The 23819-nt window shown below is 44.2% G+C and overlaps 1 protein-coding gene across 2 annotated transcripts in view; it reads left to right on the top strand.

Annotated features, from left to right (window-relative positions):
• LOC140741216 (rho guanine nucleotide exchange factor 25-like) overlaps positions 1-23819 on the top strand; it is a 469368-nt gene that overhangs the window by 400510 nt on the left and 45039 nt on the right. For both annotated transcript variants that reach the window (XM_073071159.1, XM_073071160.1), the window contains 2 exons: positions 16450-16580; positions 23225-23291. In XM_073071159.1, coding sequence (XP_072927260.1) covers positions 16450-16580; positions 23225-23291 — 198 coding nt within the window. The remainder of the gene's footprint in view (positions 1-16449; positions 16581-23224; positions 23292-23819) is intronic.

Genomic DNA, 23819 nt, shown 5'->3' with positions numbered 1-23819 from the left:
CTTAGCAAGATAGCTGGAAGAGTGACACCTGTAGCCCAGGCAGTCACTTTGCCAGCCATACATATTATTGTGGGCTGAAAAAGGGATCCAGTACTGGCCCGTGACCTGTCATCCTAACCCAGGAATGAGGGGAAGTAGTGTCAACTCAAACTCGGGATAATCAGCAGGTTGACCTTCATTAAAAGGAATTCAAACAGTTCTGTTGCACTCTTCTTCAAATGTCAAATCATTCAAGCTGACCTTTCAATGAAAAAAGCACAGTAATTGAAAGTTAGCATAAACAGAGACTTAAAAGGTGATGGGAAATTCAGCTGCCGAGTTTACAATTGGCTTGTGACCTCAATGCATAAAAATCGTGAATGTCAGTGTTCCTTCTGCGTGGCGGTACTGCAATCATCCTGCTGACTCTGAATCGGAATTAGGTTTATTTATTTATTGAGGTACAGCGCAGAACAGGCTACTCGAGCCGTGCCAACCAGCAGCTCCTGATTTAACCCTCGCCTAATTATGGGACAATTTACAATGATTGATTAACCTACTAACCTAAATGTCTTTGAACTGTGGGTAGAAACAGGAGAGCCTGAAGGAAACCCATGCGGTCACGGGGAGAATGTACAAACTCCTTCCAGGCAGCGGTGGGATCACTGACATAAGTTTTGAAATTTGTTGCTTTTTGGTAGCAGTGGCTGTAATGCCAGCGGTGCTGAGGTCAAGTGGCCTGATAGATACGGTTCATCCTCTCGATGCCTGAGCCCGCCCAGTTTCTGCACCGCATCAGCAGCTGTGAATCTGTGCCCTGATCTGTTCATTTCTCCTCGCATTTTGCGGCTGGGTTGCAATCCTTCGCTGCAGAGAAGGGCAAAATGGAGCAATCCCAGAAGCCCCTTGGTTAATTGCACCTCTCGGGGTGATCCAGGACTTGCTTCAGTTTTTCCGAGTGTGCAGTGGGACACTCATGGTGGCCACCCAGATACCCCCGAGCTTTCAGCGTTCCAGAGCTGATTCCCAATTGCAGGATATCTCACTCGTTGGAACCATCATGCATGCACGACCATGCAACCTGGAATGTTTAAAGTGTTCAGTCACTGGGAGCGTGGACAGAACTGGCTGGGGGCGTTTGGGGAATGCGCCTGATCCCACGTCACTCTGCCTGCATTCTAACCATCACCTGCACACAGGGAGCAACTGAACAGCAGCCAGTTAACCCAACAACCCCCATGTTTCTGGGATGTGGGGAGAAAAGCAGAGCAACCAGGGAAGAACGTGCAAACTCCACACAGACAGCACCTGAGGTCAAGATCAAATCTGCATCTCTGGACCTGTGAGGCAGCCGTGCCACTGAGGTGCCTCTGGGTGGAGCACTAATCAGGTGCAAGCCACTGGATTTCTGCTCGGATTTAATTCAAATTCTCCCGATATTTTTACTGTTGTACATTTCCGGGATTTCTTTTTTTACTTCAAGTGAGCACTTCCCACTGGGACCGTCTGGTTTCCTCCCACGTCCAGTGGCGTGTGCGCGTGGGTGGGTTAATTGGCCACTGCAAGTAGTGCCCTCTGCGATATGACAATCTGCCGAAGAATTCAGATCGGCGAGGGAAAGGGAGACGGAGCTCTGCTCCAGAACGTGGTAGCTTCAAGACCCCTCCAAAGCTCTAGACTGGTGCTCTGGTGCAGTGCTGAGGGACTGCTGTGGTGTTGGAGGCTACGTTATTCAGATAATTAGATAAAATGCAGCCCCATCTACTGCCCCAGAATCCTGCGATGTTATTTTAGTGAACAGCAGGGCTGGGCAGTAACGGGGAATTGGGTTTGTCCTCTGCCCAATGCATTGAAGGCTATGGACTGAATGGAGGCAAATGAGATAGTTACAATGGGTAGCATCGACATGGTAGGTTGAAGGAACATGTTTCTGTGCTGTGCACTCAGTGGCCACTTCATATGATACCTCTTCTGCCTAATGAAGTAGCCGCTGAGTAGATGTTCATGGTCTTCTGTTGCTGTAGCTCATCCACTTCGAGATTTGACATGATGTGCATTCAGAAACGCTCTTCTGCACACCACTTGTAACACGTGGTTATTTGAGTTCCTGTCAGCTTGAACCAGTATGCCCATTCTCCTCTGACCTCTCTCATTAACGAGGTGTTTTCGCCCACAGAACTGCCGCTCACTGGATTTTCTTTAGTTTTTCGTACCTTTCTCTGTAAACCCTAGAGACTGTTGTGAAAATCCCAGGAGATCAGCAGTTTCTGAGATATTCAAATCACCTCGTCTGGCCCCAACAATCATTCCAGGGTCAAAGTCATTTAGATTACATTTATTCCCCATTCTAATGTTTGGTCTGATCAAAAGTTGAACATCTTGACCATGGGTTGCTGCCACATGTTTTGTTGTTTAGATATTTGCATTAATGAGCAGGTGTACAGATGTACCTAATAAAGTGGCCATTGAGTGCAATCATAGTAGTTTGAAGAAACCTCTTTCTATGCTATACAGGGTATGTCTCTCTGTCTTCTGGCCAGCATGTGGCTTTCAATTAACATCACTAAAACACATTATCTGTTTGCTATTACATTGTGAGATTTTGCTGTGCACAAGTTGGCTTCAAATCTTCCCAACTTGCAACAGCATTCATGCTTCAGAAGTTGACCTTCGAGCAACCCAGGTGGTCTTGACTCTTCCTTCTTCCTTTTAGTGAAAGCCTCACCCACACAGTGACTCTGATAAGACTGAAAGCGTACAGAGAGAACTTCCAAGGATGTTGCCAGGACTGGAGGACCTGAGTTATAGGGAAAGGTTGAATAGGTTGGGAACTCATTCCCTGGAGCATTGGAGAATGAGGGGAGATTTGATAGCGGTACACAAAATTATGAGGGGTATAGATAGGGTAAATGTAAGCAGGCTTTTCCCATTGAGGCTAGGTGAACTAGAAATCACAGGTTGAGGGTGAAAGGGGACCATGAGGGTGGTGAAAGTGTGGAAGGAGCAACAAGAAGAAGTGATGGATGCGAGTTCAATTTCAAATCTTAAGTGGAGTTTGGATAAGTACATGGATGGGAGGGTATGGAGGGCCATGTGGTCAATGGAAGTTGGCAGAATAACAGTTCAGCATAAACAAGATGGGCTGAAGGGCCTGCTTTTGTGTTGTAGTGTTCTGTGACTCTCTCAAGTTGAAGGGCCCACAACGGCACCATCCTTGTTGCATGTTGGACCTTCCCACTTAAAGTCTCCATCCTAGCTTCCCTCCAGAATAGCACACGGGGTTAAATGTAACTTGCTGTTGCACAAGCTTTCTTTTGCCCGGTACACAAGTGGACATATCCTTCCAAGTCAATGTTCTTAGAGGTTTGTATGTGACTAATTGCACAGAAATAATCTGAGCCAGACTCTTCGATGCCAAAAGCAAACTCATTTCCCAGAAATCCATTGGTTAAATTGAGACTGTGCCCTTTAATCCCGGAGAGAGCTAAATTAATGATTAGAGTGGTTATTAACACAACTCTGCTTCATTCAATCTCAATAACTTTTTCCAAGAAGATAGAATAAAAGGTTTGTGTTAAGTTTATTGTTTAGAACAGGAAATTAATAACTATTCTTTGCAGTATTTTGCCACCCTTGCACTTTTAGTCTTGCCAGAATTTTGTCTTATTTTCCAGGAAAAGAGAGTGTGTGTTTTTCTCAGAATAGGACATTGATAGATTATTGATCCCTGCTAATCCTCTTGATGAACTGGGCCAGTGCCAGTGTTACAGTACCATAGCTGTTTCACCAGTCTGCTAGGGAATGCATGCATGGCAGCAGAGAACATTAATAAAAGTTTGCCCAAAGCTCGCGGCTGTAAAGGCCAGCCCTGGGCTCGGCTGGAGAAGCAGCCTGAAGTTCACTGGGACAGGGAGAAATGGGGACAGTGGATGACGCAGTCATCAGCAGCCCCCAACCAGGTGAGACTCCACTGTGAGATTCAACCCTACCACACTTTGTCTGAAGCCTCTTGCCCTTTGCATAAGTTTCAGTTTACCCTATCATTAGGCTTCATGTCTCTGAGTCAGAAGGTAGTTAATGGTATCACAATAATGATGAGAGCTAACATGGTGAAACTTTATTTTAAGCACAATAGAGTCATAAAGTTACACAGCATGGAAAGTTACACACCATTCGGCCTACAATGTTATACTCAAATAATTAACCTAGTTGTTGAGTGCCCAGCTAAACTAATCCCTTGTGACTGCACAATGTCCATATCCCAGCATTCTCTGCATATTCATGTGACTGTCTAAAAGCCTCTTAAACATATGTATCTACCTCCACCAGCATTGGTGGCTTTGTGTTCTAGGTACCCATCACTCTCTGTATAAACAAAAAAACTTAACCCCCTCCGCGCCATGTTAAATACATGCCAGTTCCACCCTATGAAAAAGATACCAGCTGCCTACTATTACCTCTTATAATCTTATAAATTTCTTTCAGGTCTTCCCTCAGTGCCTGTTAAAACATAGAAACATAGAAAACCTACAAAACAACACAGACCCTTCGGCCTACAAAGCTGTGCTGAACATGTCCTTACCTTAGAAATTACCTAGGGTTGTTACCCATAGCCCTGTAAGCTCCATGTACCTATCCAGGAGTCTCTTAAAAGACCCTATCATATCTGCCTCCACCACCGTCGCCGGCAGCCCATTCCACGCACTCACCACTCTGAGTAAAAAACTTACCCCTGACACCTCCTCTGTACCTGCTTCCAAGCACCTTAAAACTATGCCCTCTGTTGCTAGTCATTTCAGCCCTGGGAAAAAGCCTCTGACTATCCACACGATCAATGCCTCTCATCATCTTATACACCTCTATCAGGTCACCTCTCATCCTCCGTCACTCCAAGGAGAAAAGGCCAAGTTCACTCAACCTATTCTCATAAGGCATGCTCCCCAATCCAGGCAACATCCTTGTAAATCTCCTCTGCACCTTTTCTACGGTTTCCACATTCTTCCTGTAGTGAGGCGACCAGAATTGAGCACAGTACTCCACGTGGGGTCTGACCAGGGTCCTACATAGCTGCAACATTACCTCTCAGCTCGTGAAATCAATCCCACGATTGATGATGGCCAATGTACCGTATGCCTTCTTATCCACAGAGTCAACCTGCGCAGCAGCTTTGAGTGTCCTATGGACTCGGACCCCAAGATCCCTCTGATCCTCCACACTGCCAAGAGTCTTACCATTAATACTATATTCAGCCATTATATTTGACCTACCAAAATGAACCATCTCACACTTATCTGGGTTGAACTCCATCTGCCACTTCTCAGCCCATTTTTGCATCCTATCAATGTCCTGCTATAACTTCTGACAGCCCTCCACCCTATCCACAACACCTCCAACCTTTGTGTCATCAGCAAATTTACTAACCTATCCCTCCACTTCCTCATCCAGGTCATTTATAAAAATCACAAAGAGAAGGGGTCCCAGAACAGATCCCTGAGGCACTCCATTGGTCACCGACCACCATGCAGAACATGACCCATCTACAACTACTCTTTGCCTTCTGTGGGCAAGCCAGTTCTGGATCCACAAAGCAACGTCCCCTTGGATCCCATGCCTCCTTACTTTCTCAACAAGCCTTGCATGGGGTACCTTGTCAAATGCCTTGCTGAAATCCATATACACTACACCTACTGTTCTATCATCATCAATGTGTTTAGTCACATCCTCAAAAAATTCAATCAGGCTCGTAAGGCATGACCTGCATTTGACAAAGCCATGCTGACTATTCCTAATCATATTATGCCTCTCCAAATGTTCATAAATCCTGCCTCTCAGGATCTTCTCCATCAACTTACCAACCACTAAATTAAGACTCACTGGTCTATAATTTCCTGGGCTATCTCTACTCTCTTTCTTGAATAAAGGAACAACATCCGCAACCCTCCAATCCTCCGGAACCTCTCCCATCCTCATTGATGATGCAAAGATCATGGCCAGAGGCTCAGCAATCTCCTCCCTTGCCTCCCACAGTTGCCTGGGGTGCATCTCGTCTGGTCCCAGTGACTTATCCAACTTGATGCTTTCCAAAAGCTCCAGCACATCCTCTTTCTTAATATCTATGTGCTCAAGCTTTTCAGTCCTTACTCCAATTAAACGCTTTCCTAACTTGTCTGTTCCTATCCCTCTCCAATGCTATGGTAAAGGAGATAGAATTGTGATCACGATCTTCAAAATGCTCTCCCACTGAGAGATCTGACACCTGACCAGATTCATTTCCCAATACCAGATCAGGTACAGCCTCTCCTCTTGTAGGCTTATCTACATATTGTGTCAAGAAACCTTCTTGAACACACCTAACAAACTCCAACCCATCTAAACCCCTTGCTCTAGGGAGATGCCAATCAATACTTGGGAAATTAAAATCTCTCACCACAACAACCCTGTTATTATTACACCCTTCCAGAATCTGTCTCCCTATCTGCTCCTCGATGTCCCTGTTACTATTGGGTGTATAAAAAGCATCCAGTAGAGTGATTGACCCCTTCCTGTTCCTAACTTCCACCCACAGAGACTCCGTAGACAATCCCTCCATGACTTTCTCCTTTTCTGCAGCCGTGACACTATCTCTGATCAACAGTGCCACGCTCCCACCTCTTTTGCTTCCCTCCCTGTCCTTTCTGAAACATCTAAAGCCTGGCACTCGAAGTAACCATTCCTGTCCCTGAGCCATCCAAGTCTCTGTAATGGCCACAACATCATAGCTCCAAGTACTGATCCACGCTCTAAGCTCACCCGCTTTGTTCATGATACTCCTTGTATTAAAATAGACACATCTCAAACCTTCAGTCTAAGTGCGTCCCTTCTCCAGCACCTGCCTATCCTCCCTCCTGCACTGTCTCCCAGCTTTCTCTATTTGTGAGCCAACTGCCTCTTCCTCCATCTCTTCAGTTTGGTTCCTACCCCCCAGCAATCCTAGTTTAAACTCTCCCCAATAGCCTTAGCAAATCTCCCCACCAGGATATTGATCCCCCTGGGATTCAAGTGCAACCCGCCCTTTTTGTACAGGTCACTCCTGCCCCAAAAGAGATCCCAATGATCCAGAAATCTGAATCCCTGCCCCCTGCTCCAATCCCTCAGCCACACATTTATCCTCCACCTGACTCTATTCCTATACTCACTGTGACGTGGCACAGGCAGTAATCCCGAGATCACTACCTTTGTGGTCCTGCTTCTCAACTTCCTTCCTAACTCCCTGTAGTCTGCTTTCAGGATCTCCTCCCTTTTCCTGCCTATGTCATTGGTACCAATATGTACCACGACCTCTGGCTGTTCTCCTTCCCACTTCAGCTGCTCCAAAGAAAACAACTCGCATCTATCCACTCTCTCTTTATAGCACATGCCCTCCAATTCAGGCCCTCCTGTAATGGGGCGACCAGAACTGAGTGTAGTTTTCCAGATGCAGCCTGGCTGGAGTTCTATAAAATTTCATCTCTTTACAACATAGCGAGATGCCCAGTAGCGCCTAAGTCCGTCAATTCCATTTTATCTTCTATTTTCCTGTGATCTATTCTCCCCACATTCCCATCAGCTCCCCCTGCTCCACTACCATTTCTACCTCAGAGCCACACTCTGAGGGCAACTTACAGCGGCCAATAAACGCCTTTGGAGTGTGAGAGGAAACCCACACAGTCACAGGGAGAAGGTGCAAACTCCACACAGATTGATGGCAGGATTAAAATGCACAATAGTGTTGATCGTACATGGTTTCTGAAGAGCTCAAGGAAGAATATTAGAAATGGCTGCAAGAGTAGTCCATCGTCTGGAATCTCCTACGATGTTCAATAAAGATCACAGTTGATCTTATGACTTGTTCCGAATCTCTCCCAGTCCTCTGTCCCCCAGTCCCTATATCACCTGCTTCTCGCAGTGTCCTCAAAAACCTCCTCTGTTTGTCCACGCTGTGTCCCCTTCATAAAATCATGTTGACAGTCATGTTTGTGAGACTCAGTGAGTCATATTCCTTACGTCCTCATTTGAACCTTCTCCAAGTTTACTGATTAATCTGGTCTTGTTGCACAAGATAAGCTCAAAGACAATGTGTTGCCTAACTGGTGCCATTATGTGTTATTCTAAAAGCTGCCCCAATCCATTCTTTGAAGCATTCAAATTTTTTGTCCCAGGACTTACTGAAAATTAAATCCCCCTCTAAGATTAAATCCATCTTTGTTGGTTGTGTTTGATAATAGATGTTGCTTCCCAGCAGTCTACGTGATACACAAGCCTGGTCAGTACGATATGGAGAGCAAGCTCCCCTCTCCACGCATCTGATGAGCCCAAAGGAACAGCTGAGACCGGTATAGTTTGGCACCAGCGGTATCACAAGAGTTGCCAGTTAATGTTGAACTTAACATAGGACTGCACTAGGGACTCCAGCTCCGGATTTTCCCTCAGGGTTTACTCCCGAACCTTCCCCATGAGTGGGTATAACCACAAGGCAGCGGAGGCTTGAGTTCAAACAACACACACAAAATGCTGGTGGAACACAGCAGGCCAGGCAGCATCTATAAGGAGAAGCGTTGTTGACGTTTCGGGCCGAGACCCTTCGTCAGGACTCTCCTTATAGCGCTTCTCCCTATAGATGCTGCCTGGCCTGCTGTGTTCCACCAGCATTTTGTGTGTGTTGTTTGAATTTCCAGCATCTGCAGATTTCTTTGTGGAGGCTTGAGTTTGGTATTTCCATTCTCCTAGATAAGCTGCCAATCGCAGTTGATGAGCCCCATCTGCCCAAAGCAACTGGTTTTAAGGTGCCAGTAACCTGCCTTTGCCCCTTGTCCTATCAGTAGAAATAGTTCCATGGGCTTAGTAGCTAAGCCACACATAAAGGCCAAGAGCTAGACATGGTTGTTAGAGGCTATATAAATCCCCTTATAATTTTTAATACCTGCACTGCAAGTTCTTCTCATTTGTTAACTAATCCTCTCTCCTGTTATGTTGTTGTTGTTATGTCATATTTCCATTCATATTGAACCCCCTGTACTATTCCACAGGACCAAGATTAATCCTCCCCATTGCCCTAACATACCCATGATTAGCCCTCTCCTTTCTCCTTTCAAAATACTAAGCTCCCTGGAATAATTAATGGCCAATCTTGGTTGCCATGCAACAATGCCTTAGTAGTAGCTGACAAGTCAAAACCATTTCTCTTTATTTGTGCCATTAGTTCATCACTTTTGTTCTGAAAGATCTGTGCAATCAGATACACCATCTTAAATTTTAACTTTTTACCAATTCTCTTTGAATTTACTTTGTTTACGAAGACATTATGACCATTAAACTCTGCTCCTTCCTGTTTCATGCTGATGATTAACCACGCTGCTTTTTATTTTACTTTTCTCTTTAAATTTATAACCTTCTCCCACTTCAGGACCTTGCACCCGCTCAGGATTGTAGATCTGGCTTTAAACTTTTTTAGATTAAAGTGACATCGGCAATTCCAGTTCTCCGATTCATATTGAATCCGGCTCAGTTCATGTGACATCCACACCAATGGAAACCCAATCCCAACACCAGCCTCTGTGCTGGGCCACTTTACACATAATCTAAAGGATATCACTCTGGTGGTCTGACTTGTTCATTTGGACCTTGGTTTCACATACTGCCTTTGCTGGCTGTCTATTAGTTCCACCTATGTTGTTAGGCTATGGCAACTAGAAGAGCACAGTACAGGAACAACCCCTTTGGCCCACAATGTTGTGCCAACCAGAATGCCAACGAAAACAAATTCAATTTGGCTGCATATCCTTCCATTCCCTGCCTCTTCACATGTGTGTCTAAATACCTCTTAAAAGTTGTGATTGTATCTGCCCCCACTACTTCCCCTGTGGCCCATTCTAAGCATCTACCGCTCTCTGTGTAAAAATAATTGTCCCACACATCTCCTTTAAATGTTCCTCCTCTCATCTTAAACTAATGCTGTCTGGTATTTGACATTCCTACTGTGGGGGGAAGGTTCTGACTATCTACCCTATCTATGCCTCTCATAATTTTGTGAACTTCTATTGGGTTACCATTCAGCCTTCAACACTCCCAAGAAAACAACCCAAGTTGTTCAAACTCCCCTTATATCCTCACTAATTCAGGCAGCATCCTGGTGAATCTCTTCTACACCCTTTCCAAAGCCTCCAGACCTGTCCTGTAATAGAGTGACCAGAGCTGCACCCAATACTCAAAATGTGGCTTGTCAAAGTTTTATACAGTTACAACATGACTTTCCAGTCTTTATACTCAATCCCCTAAGCAATAAGGCAAGCATGTCGTACATCTTCTTTACCAATGGCGTTGCTGCTTTCAGGGAGCTATGGACTTGTATCCCAAGATCTATATTTCCTCCCTACATCCCATCCTCTCCCCCTAACCTCCATTCTGTTCCCCTCAACCCCTTTCATGTTGGCATATGGCAGAGTTTTCAGTCTATGGGATCCCAAGACACAGCTGCAGAAAGCAGTAACTATTCCCCCAACTCTACACTAACACGTTCCTTAAAGGTCTCCTGTCCCAGGCTACCATTGCCCCTATAGTCTTGGCATCCATACAGTCAGGGAGTACCTTGCACCTGTTAGACAAGGTCAAAGACTGGGGCCCCTACATAAAACATGCTCAATCCTCATACCTCAGCGTCACACCTTCCTCCCTGCCTATCTTCCCAGTGGGTCGGTAAAATAGCCTACCTAACCAAATATCCCTCCCACCCTGAACATTTTCTGCTCCCTTTCCAATTGGGTAGAAGAGACAAAAGCCTAAGATCACATACCTCCAGGCTCAAAAGCAACTTCTACCTCGTTGTGTTAAGACTATTGAATTGTCTGCTAGTACAACAAGGTGGATGCTTGGCCTCACAATCTACCTTGTTATGACCTTGAAACTCATTGTTTGCCTGCACTGCATTTTCTCTATAACTGTAACACTTTATTCTGCATTCTGTTACTAATTTTTCCTTGTTCTACCTCAATACTTTAATGTGATGAAATGATCTGTATGGATCACATGCAAAACCTAGTAAGACCATAAGACAAAGGAGCAGAAGTCGGCCATTCGGCCCATCGAGTCTGCTCCACCATTTTATCATGAGCTGATCCAATCTCCCATTTAGTCCCACTCCCCCGCCTTCTCATCATAACCTTTGATGCCCTGGCTACTCAGATACCTATCAATCTCTGCCTTAAATACACCCAATGACTTGACCTCCACTGCTGCCCGTGGCAACAAATTCCACAGATTCACCACCCTCTGGCTAAAAAAAATTCTTCACATCTCTGTTCTGAATGGGCGCCCTTCAATCCTTAAGTCATGCCCTCTCGTACTAGACTCCCCCACCATGGGAAACAACTTTGCCACATCCGCTCTGTCCATGCCTTTCAACATTCAAAATGTTTCTATGAGGTCCCCCCTCATTCTTCTAAGCTCCAAGGAGTACAGTCCAAGAGCGGTCAAATGTTCCTCATATGTTAACCCTCTCATTCCTGGAATCATTCTAGTGAATCTTCTCTGAACCCTCTCCAACGTCAGCACATCCTTTCTTAAATAAGGAGCCCAAAACTGCACACAGTACTCCAAGTGAGGTCTTACCAGTGCCTTATAGAGCCTCAACATCACATCCCTGCTCCTATACTTTATTCCTCTAGAAATGAATGCCAACATTGCATTCACCTTCTTCACCATCGACCCAACCTAGAGGTTAACCTTAAGGGTATCCTGCACAAGGACTTCCTTAGCACTAGTAGTGTTTAGTATTGTGGTTTTCTGGAGATTTATATAATTTTTTATTAATATTATTATTTGCTTTTTTCTATTTGCACAGTTTGTCTTCTTTTGCACATTGGTTGTTTGTCAGACTTTGTGTGTAGTTTTTCATTGACTCTATCATATTTCTTTGTATTTACTTTGAATGCCTGTGCAGGAAAATGAATCTCAGGGTAGTAGATGGTGACATACTGTATATGTACTTTGATAATAAATTTAATCTGAACTTTGAATGTGGGATGTTTGTATTTCTCTACTCATTGTTATTCCGCTGCTAGTGTGAGTTCAGCAGCTTAAAATGTGTTACTTCCCAACAGAATACCTCCTGAAGAATCCAATCCTGTGGGAAATAATTGTCTGAGTCCTGCCGAAGGGTCTCGGCCCGAAACGTCGACTGTATTCTTGTCCACAGACGCTGCCTGGCCTGCTGAGTTCCTCCAGCATTTTGTGTGTGTTGCTTGGAAATAAGTGTCTTCTTAGAGAGAGGGACCACACTCCCTTGTCTCACTACAAAAACATCAATAATGAAGGAAATTAATAATGAAAGAAAATGTGTCCATTTTCAAAGTCTTAAATGATTGATGAGATGATGCATTCAGAGCCCAAATCAAAGCAGGGTTCTGTCAGTACACACAATGCCCGCCTGGGAACTCCCTTGTTTGATATGTCTGGAGGACCTACATCGAGCTTGTAGTTCCATTTGAATCTCAGGTTTATCAGAGGGCCTCCTTGCCTAAGGCAGTTCTTTTCGTTGCCATGGGGATGAACCCTTCATTTATCAGTGTGATAACAACTGAAACTGCAAGGGAAAGCTCAGGAGGTCAGTCAGCATCTGGGAAGAAAGATGTAGAGAATCCCCTGTGAAGGAAGTAGTGACAGGACATTTAGAAAATCATTAAGTCGACTGTATTGTCCTGTGCAGTGAGGTACACTGAAAAGCTTGCTTACAGTACCATCACATGCTCATAAACTCCTGTGTACTGAATGTACTGTACATATAACACACAGGATATAAGTTATACATAAATTATACAAAACAGTGAGGAAAAGTACTGTGTGCACAAAGATATTAGTGCAGAAAATAAAACACAATCAGAGACAAGTCCCTGGTAGGGCAAAGGGGTGGTCCATAGTGTTCCATTGCCAAGGTGGGATTAGGATTGTGCAGGTTGGCTCAAGTACCTGATGGCTGTAGGAAAGTAACTGTTCCTGAACCTTGTGGTGTGGGACTTCAGGCTTCTGTATCTCCTCCCCAACAGTAGTAGTGTGACAAATGGAGTTTAGTCTGGATAGGTGTGAGGTGTTGCACTGTGGGAAGTCAATGTACAGATGATGATGTGGTACATAATTTTAAGATGATTGGAGGAAAGTATAGGGGGATATATTGAGGTTTCTATCAGACAGGATTGACCATGGATTTTGCATCCTAGCTGTCTAGATACACAAGCCAGGGCAGTACAATATGGAGAGCAAGCTGTTGCACATGTAACAGCGCCCTGGTCTGATAGTTTGGGCAGCTTTACGATGTCCCGTAACTGTTCCATGGCTGTGGGAGGTGCTTTGGAGTCTGCAGCTGGTTCCTTGCCAAGACCCACAATGAGATTCAGAAATGGAATATTAAACAGAATCTATATCTTGACAATGTTTCTTTCCTCTTTGTCTTTGGCAGAAGAACACAGTATGTGTTAAAACTGCAAGCCAAGCGCCTGGGCTGGATTCAATTGCTAATTTGCTTGCCAAGGAATTTTCCTCTTTTGACCGAGCCTCCACTTGGAGCAGGGTTTCTGGAGGTTGCAAATAAAATGGCTGATTTGTCAAATTTGTCTCCATGTTGAATTATTCATCACCCATAACAGCAAAGCACAGCACTTTTCAATGAAAGCCAGCTTGCTTTAAGTGCTAGTGTTAGTTGTGGCTCAGTTGGAAGCAACCTCGTTTCTGAGTGAGGGCATTGTGGGTTCAAGTCCCACTTTGAGAATTATAGAATTATACGACATGGAAACAGGCCATTTGGCCAAACTCATCTGTGCTGACCATTGGGCATCTTTCTGTGTTAATCCCATTTCTCAGCACTTGATTCATAGCCTTCTATACCAAGACGATTTGTGTGTTCATCTACACACTTCTTGAGTGCCGTCAATAATCCACTTCAACTGCTCCGCAAAACTACAACACAAAAAGTTAATGCTTCGCAGGGAATATTGAGGGGCGCTGTACTTTCAGAGTTGCTGCCATTTAGGTGAGGCAATGGTGGGATTGAGAATGAGATCTATGGGGTCCTGGCTAACACTTGTTACTCAATGGGTGCCACTCAAACCCGACATCCAGGCCATTCTCCCTGCTCGCTACTAGCTTTGGGCAGGAGGTACAGGAGCCGTAGGTCTCACACCACCAGGTTCAGGAACAGCTACTACCCCTCAACCATCAGGCTCTTGAAGCGATGTGGATAACTTCACTCACCTCAACTGATTTTACAACCTATCAACTCACTTTCAAGGACTCTACAACTCAGTACTATTTATTTATTTTAAAAAATTATTTGCACAGTTTGTCTTCTTTTGCACATTGGTTGATTGGAAGTCTTCTCATGCATAAATTTTCTTTATTTTCCTGTAAATGCCTGCAAGAAAATGAATTGTAAGGTAGGATATGGTGACATATACATACTTTGATAATAAACTTACTTTGACTTTGAAAGAGACTCTCTAGTCATTATCACATTGCTGTGGAGCTTAATGTACATAAATTGGTTGCTCTGCTCCCTATATTCCTACAGAATTCTCCCTTGATCACCTTTGATGCAGTGACATGGGGTTGTTTTACCTATATCTACTGATCACTCTGACCACCGCTGATCTCCCTCAACACTGGCCTCCCATTGCTCCAACCCAAGGCCTTTCTAACTCATCTCCCTTTTCTTTTCTCCCCTGTGGCTGTGCCTCCGGTCCAGCCACCTGGCCTCCCAATCACCAGCCTCCCTCTCTGTCCACCTGCCAGGCGGAAGGGACACAAAATAATGTGTGGTTGATCTTGCCACGAAATTCAGCAGGGTTTGAAGGAAACAGTCCCTACCGTTCCCCCTCCTCTGCTCCCACCTTGGCTCTCTGTCAATGTCAAGGCTAGACGATTGATGAAGCAATGATAACCTGCACTGTTGTAGTGCCTCCAGAGGAAGTGGTTGACACAGGTGCATTAACAATATTTCAAAGACAGTTCAACAAGTACACAGATGGACCATAATATCATAGGATATTGGGGCAGAATTAGGCCAAGTCTGCTCAGCGGTTTAATCATAGCCAACCCCATTTGCCTACCTTCTCCCGGTAATCCTTAACCCCTATGGTGGGATAGGAAAGGTCTAGAGGGTTATGGGCCAAATACCAGCAAATGGGACCAATTTAGATGAGTGTCTTGGTCAGCCTGGATCAGTTGAACAGAAGGGCCTGTTTCCTTTATGGCTCTATGATAGCTCCCAGGAAAGCCCCTTTCAACGAGAACACTGCCATTACTGACAAACAGGTGACTAAGTGGAGCTTTAACTAACTGCGGCACTCTCAAGGAGTAGGTCAGATGCAGGAACCTGACTGTCATCTGAAGTGGTTCCAAGTACAAAGTTCGATCACATGCTTAATCCTGGGAATTGAAAACATGCCAACATTCTCTCAGTGTAACCGCAACAGTACAGACCCCTTAATGTGTAGGCAGCTGTGGGCAGGGTGAAGTGACAGTGGCTCTCTTGAGTGGTAGGAGAAACTAGATGGGCTGAATGGCAATTTTTTTTTCTTACCTATTTTACAGTAGTTCAGAATTTGTAAAGCCAGACCCTAAAGAATGTAGGAAAAGTTTGTGGTGAATGTGTGTGAGGGGAGTGGAAATCAAGGGTGCTGAGGGTGAGAATGTGATCAGGGAAAGAAGTGTGTGGTGGAGGGGATGGCAGGGGCTGAAACCGTCTATGTGTGTTTATGCACAGTATAATGCACAGTTTATGCGTAGTATGTTTATGCACAGGACCTGTAACGGGGTGTGGAATCAGCGCATTGGTGTGAGCGTGTGCAGCTCGGTAGGATACCATTGTAGTGAATTTTGTTTTCTAGCACAGGTACATCTACCATCTTTGAAGGAGTGAGGCACAGCGGGTCAAGCTGCCGCCTCACGGGTCCAGAGACGCAGGTTCGATCCTGGCTTCTGGCGCTGTCTGTGTGGAGTTTCTACGTTCTCCCCGTGACCATGCGGGTTTCCCCCAGGTGCCCCGGTTTTCTCCCACATCCCAACAGAATGCGGGTCAGTGACCGAATTGACTGCTGTAAATTGTCCCCTGCTGTGTGGGTGAAGATTGGAATCTGGGGGAGGTTGATGGGAATGTCTGAGCTGGGGAATGGGATGAATGGGATTGCTCTGAGAGCCAGCGTGGATTTGATGGGCATAATGGCCTCCTTCCAAGCGTAAGATGAAATATGAGAGACAGTTTTCCCTTCTGTGAGTCAACCTGAACTGGAATTCATTGATGAAGGGGAGAGGGTGGGGGGGGGGTTAAATGCAGATTCAAACTTGACTTTCCAAACGGAGCAACTTCAGGTTACTGGGAAAAAGTAGTCAGTGTTCCTACGTGTTCCTTTCCAGAAGTGGTGGGTGCCAGGAGTGTGAGTAACACTTTCATGGACTTGTGTCTCACAGGTGCAGGCTCCAGTGTCCCCCCTCTCCGATCAGGATGTGACGGTGACCCATCCTCCAAATGGATTCCCACGCCAATCAGTCACCTCAGTCAACACTGAGGAGGAAAAGAGGAATGCCTTAGAAAAGAGTATGTAAGTGACTGAGCCTCTTTACTTTTATTCTATAATAGATTGCAGGATTGTTTGGAACAACAATCCCATCTGTTGCACTGGTGTTCTCTAGGAAAGAAAATCTTTTACATTTGACCTAGCTGTGATCCCAGACCCACAGGAATGTGGTTAACTCTTAACCAGCCTTTGAAATTGCCCAGCTTGGGGCAATTAGAGATTGGCGATAAACGCTAGCCCATCAACACTAGTGTCCCATGAACAAATAAGTAAAACATATTGGTGGAATGTGGGGCTGATTTTTAAAAAATTCATTCAAGGGTTGACAGCTTTGCAGGCTGAGCCAGCAATTATTCCCCATTCCTAATTGCCCATGAGAAAGTGGTACTGAGCTGCCTTAAAACATAAAACGCTACAGCACAGTACAGGCCCTTCAGCCCACAATGTTGTGCTGACCTTTTAACCTTCTCTAAGATCAATCTAACCCTTCTCTCCTCTATAGACCTCCATTTCTCTTTCATCCATGTGCCCACCGAAGAGCTTTTTAAATGCCCCTAATGTCTCTGCCTCTACTACTACCCCTGGCAGGACCGTTACGTCCACTCACCAGCCTAGGTAAAAAAAACTACCGCTGACATCTTCTCTATACTTTCCTCCAGTTACATTAAAATTATCCCCCCTTGTATTAGAGTCATAGAAAAGTACAGCACAGAAACAGGCCCTTTGGCCCATCTAGTCCATGCCAAAACCATTTAAACTGCCTACTCACCTCAGACTGCACTGGAACATAGCCCTCCATATCCCTACTATCCATGTACCTGTCCAAACTTCCCATAAACGTTGAAATCGAGCTTGCATGCACCACTTGTGCTGGTAGCTCATTCCACACTCTCACGACTCTCTGAGTGAAGGAGCCTCCTCTCGTGCCCCCCTTAAACTTTTCACCTTTCACCCTTAATCCATGACCTCTGGTTGTTGTCCCAACCAATCTCAGTGGAAAAAGCCTGCTTGCATTTACCCTATCTATACTCCTCATAATTTTGTATACCTCTGTCAATTCTCCTCTCAATCTTCTATGTTCCAAGGAATAAAGTCCTAACCTTTCAATCTTTCCTTATAACTCAGATCTTCCATACCCGGCAGCATTCTTGTAAATTTTCTCTGTACACTTTCAATCTCATTTTACCTTATTTGGAAAAAATGTCTCTGGACAGCCACTCTGTCTATGATGCTCTATGTATCATCTTGTACACCTCTTTCAAGTCGCTTCTCATCCTCCTTCTCTCCAAAGAGAAAAGCTGTAGCTCGCTCAACCTATTCTCATAAGTCTTGCTCTCTAACCCAGACAGCATCCTGGTAAATCTCCTCTGCACCCTCTCTAAAGCTTCCACATCCTTCCTATAATGAGGTGACCAGAACTGAACACAATATTCTAAGTGTGTTCTAACCAGGGTTTTATAGAGCTGCAACATTACCTCACAGCTGTCCCTTAAGCTTCCTGGCAGATTAAGTTGAAAAAAACTCCTTTTGGATTCTCTCACCCCAGTGACAATCAAAGGCAAGGAGAGAAGCCTGTCAGAATGAACCTTCTACAAATTCAGTACAATGAGTACTGAGCCTTCAAACTGAGGTTCCTACCTGCCATCTGATGGATGTGTATGATCTCATGACATGATGTGGAAAAGAGTAGGGAGTTACCTCTAGTGCGATGGCCCATACTTATCCCTCAACAAACATGGTTTGGTCATTTGATTGTTTTGTGGGAACTGGGGGTTTGCGAATAGATTGCTTTGTTACAACAGTGGCCGTGTCTCCAATGTGTTTCACTGGCTGGGAAGTGTTTTACAACATCCCTGAATGGGGTGACCCAGGAATGCAAGTCTTTCTTTTTTCTCAACCACTCCTACGGATCTCAGGCTGGAAATCATAAAGGAAGGTTCATTGCAGGACTCCAGCACCCACCTACTGTAAGCAGGCTATTTCAGTACTTACTAAGAGTCAGTCTCAGGACAACTTACCTTGGCTAGTAGATACACCATGATATCATCAACACAGTGGCACAGCTTGTAGAGCTGCTTCCTCACAACTCCTGATTTCTGGGTTCGATCCTGCCCTCGGGAGTTTGTACATTCTCCCTGTGACCATGTGGGTTTCCATGGGTGCTCTAGTTTCCTCCCACATTCCAAAGACTTGAGGGTCAGTACATTAATTGACCATTGTCTATTGCTGCTAGCATGTGGGGATGTGGGGAGAACAGGTTACACGTTACAGTGCTCAGAATAATCTGAGCAAATGTCCATTTAATGGGCCAAAATACTCCCCCCCCCCATCAGAATCAGAATCGTGGTCATTATCACCAATGTATGTTGTGAAATTTGCTGCTTTAAGTTTTATATTGTTGGACGTAAATAGAGTTTTGCGATCCATAGAGAGACATCACCAGGGAGACCGCAGCTTGAAGCTGATGTTCATAACCCGACCCATTTAACTACGTAGCACCTACACACCAGCAGTATTTCTCTAACTTCCGTTAAGGCCCCCTTCCCTCCTTACCCCACCCCTTATTTATTTATTTATTTATTTATTTATTATTTTTCACCCCTTTTTTTTCTCTCTCTTTTTTCTCTCTCTGTCCCTCTCACAATTACTCCTTGCCTACTCTCCATCTTCCTCTGGTGCTCCCCTCCCCCTTTCTTTCTCCTTAGGCCTCCCATCCCATGATCCTTTCCCTTCTCCAGCTCTGTATCCCTTTTGCAAATCAACTTTCAAGCTCTTGGCTTCATCCCTCCCCCTCCTGTTTTCTCCTATCGTTTCGCATTTCCCCCTCCCCCTCCTACTTTCAAATATCTTACTATTTCTTCTTTCAGTTAGTCCTGACGAAGGGTCTCGGCCTGAAACGTCGAGGGTGCTTCTCCCTATAGATGCTGCCTGGCCTACTGCGTTCCACCAGCATTTTGTATGTGTCACCAGCAGTATACACTGCCTTCAATTGCCATCCCACAACACCCCTTTCAGAGGGTCAGCGGTGTTGGATTAGAGCAGGATTTCCCAAGCAGGGGCCCACAGACACCTCAGTTAATGGTAGGGATATAAAAAAAGGCAATAATCAGTAACAAAGTTAATGGCAAAAAAAAACAGGAACCGCTGGGTTAGAGTGTAAAATTGCTATTTTACTAAGCTTGCTTATAATTTTCTATAATCACTTTTATGTGTGGAATTGTTCAGTGAATTTTCAGTAACTGTAGTATAACTGATACATTATTTTTCTAGAAGTTTCTCTGCAACCTGTGTCACGACACTGAATCTGGCTATTTCATAGGTTATCTCTTATCATTGAAATGTGTTTTATCTACCTAGTGAGCTAGTGCTTAGCATACAACAATCACAACTTCTTTTTTACTTTATCTTTTCTTTGTTCTCCTCCTTCGTTTTTTCTCTCTCCCTTACAAATAGAGTGAATTGGGTACCAATTTTTATTGTTATGAACAGATAATATGATTTTGAGAATTATGCCTCATTCTTGACTTACGAAGAACCTCCCACACTAATCCCATGCTGGGGAAACCACGACAGGTGGCCATTTTGTTACTTGGCCAACATTATTCCCTTCACGAGGAGATGTTGGCAGGTAGCACAATGAGGCTGTCCAATCAGTTGGCAAGTTGTTTGGACGTAGACCAAATCCGATGAGCCTGTCAGTACCAGCTCTGGGGTCACTGCACTCGCGTGACTTTCACAGGTGCACTCAAGTTTGTGGTTCCACAAAACTGATCCAACTGCCAGCTCTCATATTTCCTCATGCAAGCCTGTGCTGGAGGGCATCTCCCTATGATGCCCACTGCTCTGTGTGGGCTCCAACCAGCAGTCTTTCTTGAGGTCTCTGAATCCTTGCATCATGATGGTTGTAAATTGACAGGTTGCTGTGTTATGCCACAGGGTAAATTCACCCTTCTAACGAAGTCCTTTCTGTCTTATGGAGGTAGATGCTTGTCCTTATCCATTGGCAGGTGTTGGCTGCCACTTATGGGCAATACTCTTGTCTCTGAGATCAGTTATCGCTTCAGTGACTTGAGCTCAGAAAGTGCTGGGAGGTGTTCACACTTGGTGGTATTCTGGGATGCTACTTGGATCAGAGGGTATGCACTATAAGGAGAGGATGGGCAAACTTGGGTTGTTTTCTCTGGAGCGTCGGAGGCCTGATTGAAGTTTATGAGAGGCACAGAGAGGCTAGATGGTCAGAATCTTCTTCCGAGGGCAGAGGACATTTAAGGAGAGATGGGGAAAGTTTAAAGGGGATGTGTGCGGCAAGATTTTGTTAGTACAAAGATTGGTCACAGAGCTGCCAGGGGGTGGTGTTGGAAGCAGATACAAAAGCAGCATTTAAGACACTGTTAGACAGTCACATGAATATGCAGGGATTGGAGGGGTATTTATCATGTGCAGACAGAAGCGATCTAGTTAAATTTGGCATTGTATTCAGTACAGATATTGTGGGCTGAAGGGTTTGCTTCTGTACTGTACTGTTGTATACTCTACGTACAATGCTAAACAGACCAGAAGACCAGCACAACCAGCACAAAGGAGAATAGATGGCCTGGTCATTATCTTCTTGCTACTCGCTTTGGCTAAATTGGCTCCATATATCCGACATTATTACAGTAGTTACTCCTCATTGACTATGAAGCGCTCTGTGAAGTCTTGAAGGTTGTGAGAGACCTTACACCTTCACATTGCTTTGCAATTCTCTCCATCGTGGGCCCAGGATAATGTGAAACAAACCCTTTGTTCAGTTTCTTTAATGATTTGCTCTATTCTGTGCCTCCACAGGATGTTTAATTTACTTTGACAGAGATGCATTGGCCTCCATTTGAACCCTCAGTATTTTACTTTTCTTGATTGTGTTTAATTCAGAGATTCATTGAAGCATTATTTAAATTATGCTCAGTGATGTGCTAGGTAATTTTATGGCTTAAGGTTAAATATTTCCCACGTATAAAAATGCTAAATTATAATTTCAATCCATGTAATGAATGATTTGAAATTGAAATGCTCACCAATAGCACTCGTCTAAAAATAATCAATAACAAAGAGTTGACATTAGCAATTATTATTTTTATTCTGTGCACATCTATTTAATTTACCTTTTGTATAGTGAATGCTGATCATAGTAACAAAGGCATCCAGGATTTGGATTACAACTGCACAGTGAAGCTATTTACCTCAATAGCTGCAAGGCATGTACTCAACATTTTAGCGTCAGGATCATTATAGGTGAGGCCAATCAGCCCCTCAAACCTGTTCATGAGCCATTCAGATAATAGATGATTTCGATGATACCTGCATCTTTCTGCCTTAAGCTTCTGGCCTCACATCTGTATCTCAGCCTTGCTTTACATTTTTGGGGAGGGAATTCCAGATTTTCACTCCCCTTGGTTAAAGAAAATACTTCCCAATCTCACCTACAATTGCCTGGTTCAATCTTTAAGGTGTTGCCCCTTGTCCTGGATTCCCACATTTAAGGAAATAGTTTTTCTCAATCTACCTATCAAATCCTAAACACCTTAAATAAATCAGCCCTATAGCTTCAGTAGGGGAGTATTCACCTAGTCTGCACAAGTCAGGCCTCATGATTTAACATTTGTAGTCCTGCAATGCTATCATCAATTTCTAATGAATATTAAAGGATGCTTACCTGGTATCTTAACACAAAACACTCCAAAAATAACAAGAGAGATGATGTCTTTGGTCATTTTAATGGAAAAGAAAATGCTCCCAATATCAGCTGGCTCAGAATCTAGCACAGAAGCTTTGTATGAATAGCCTTTTTCCTTGCTGTGATCCAAGTTGCAGCATCACCTCTGAGCCCTCAACCATTCCCCACAGTCCAGCAATCAAACATGGCACCTTTCTAGTCTGGGTCGTCCAGTAATGCGTGACCTCCTGCCTCCAACCACCCTCTGACTGGTTGCCTAGCATGTCCATCCTCATGCTGTTCTACCTTTCAATAGCCAGCTAGAAAATCGTCACATCAGATTGGAAGATTCCTGACTTCCTTTTTCAGAATCATCAGTATTTTACAATGTCCAAACAGAAGTGTACAACAATATTAAATAAGCACAATCATTTTTAGTATCCAATATCTTTTCCTCCAGTTGGTTCCAAACAATTTCCTGGAAATTAATAGAACAAGGGAGGATCTCATTGAAACCTATTGAATATTGAAAGGCCTAGGCAGAGTGGATCTGGAGAGTGTTTCCAATGGTGGGGGAGTCTAGGACCAGGGGCACAGACTCAGACTGAAAGGATGTCGCTTTAGAACAGAGATGAGGAAGAATTTCTTTAACTAGAGGGCAGAGAATCTTTGGAATTCATTGCCATGACAGTTGTGGAGGCCAAGTCAGTAGGTATATATTCAAAGCGGAGATTGATTAGTAAGAGCATCAAAGTTTACGGGGAGAAGGCAAGATAATGGGGTTGAGAGGGATAATATATCAGCCATGATGGAATGTCAGAGGAGACTCAGTGGACTGAATAGCCTAATTCTGATCCTACATCTCCTGGTCTAAATTAATTCCTGGAGAATTTGGGGCAAACTTGATGTAGAATGGAGATGGGTACAACAGCAGGCTCTTTTCTATGTTACTGATAACTTTGTTCTTTCAACACAGGTACGTCCTTCAAGAACTTGTAGAAACAGAAAAATTATATGTTGCTGACCTGGGCTTTATAGTGGAGGTACAGTTCACCATGTATTGATATATTTTTCTGATCTTAATGAAAGAACAAGTTGTTTGCATTGTCAACTATCTTGGGACATTTTACTAGTGTTAAGACACAATTTAAATCACTAAGGTTTTGATGCATACTCACACTGTGATGCCTTTATTAATTAAGACTATTGAATGGGCTTCCTCTCTTGATTTCTCAGTCTACTTCGTCATGACCCTTGCACTGCACTTTCTCTGTGACTGCCTTTGCTTTTCCCTTGGTACTAACCTGATGTACTTTTGTATGGAATGACCTTGCATGCAGACAAAAGTTTTCACTGTATCTTTCACATGTGACAATAGTAAGCCAATTAACAATTTTTATTAATATTAATATAAGTTGGTATTTCCAGCTTCATTATTCTAGTTGCAATAGTCGTGTGAAAGTGCTTTCATTGAGTGAACCAGAGCCCAAATTCTCTACACCACTCCTTTTTCTCTACCTCTCGTGATCTACTTGCATTACCTCTGGTTCCCTCCAAGAGGACCACAACCT

This window comes from Hemitrygon akajei, chromosome 18 (genome assembly GCF_048418815.1).
Source record: "Hemitrygon akajei chromosome 18, sHemAka1.3, whole genome shotgun sequence".
Taxonomy (NCBI): domain Eukaryota; kingdom Metazoa; phylum Chordata; class Chondrichthyes; order Myliobatiformes; family Dasyatidae; genus Hemitrygon; species Hemitrygon akajei.
The sequence above is the reverse complement of the archived record's forward strand: the minus strand, read 5'-3'. Positions and strand labels throughout refer to the sequence as shown.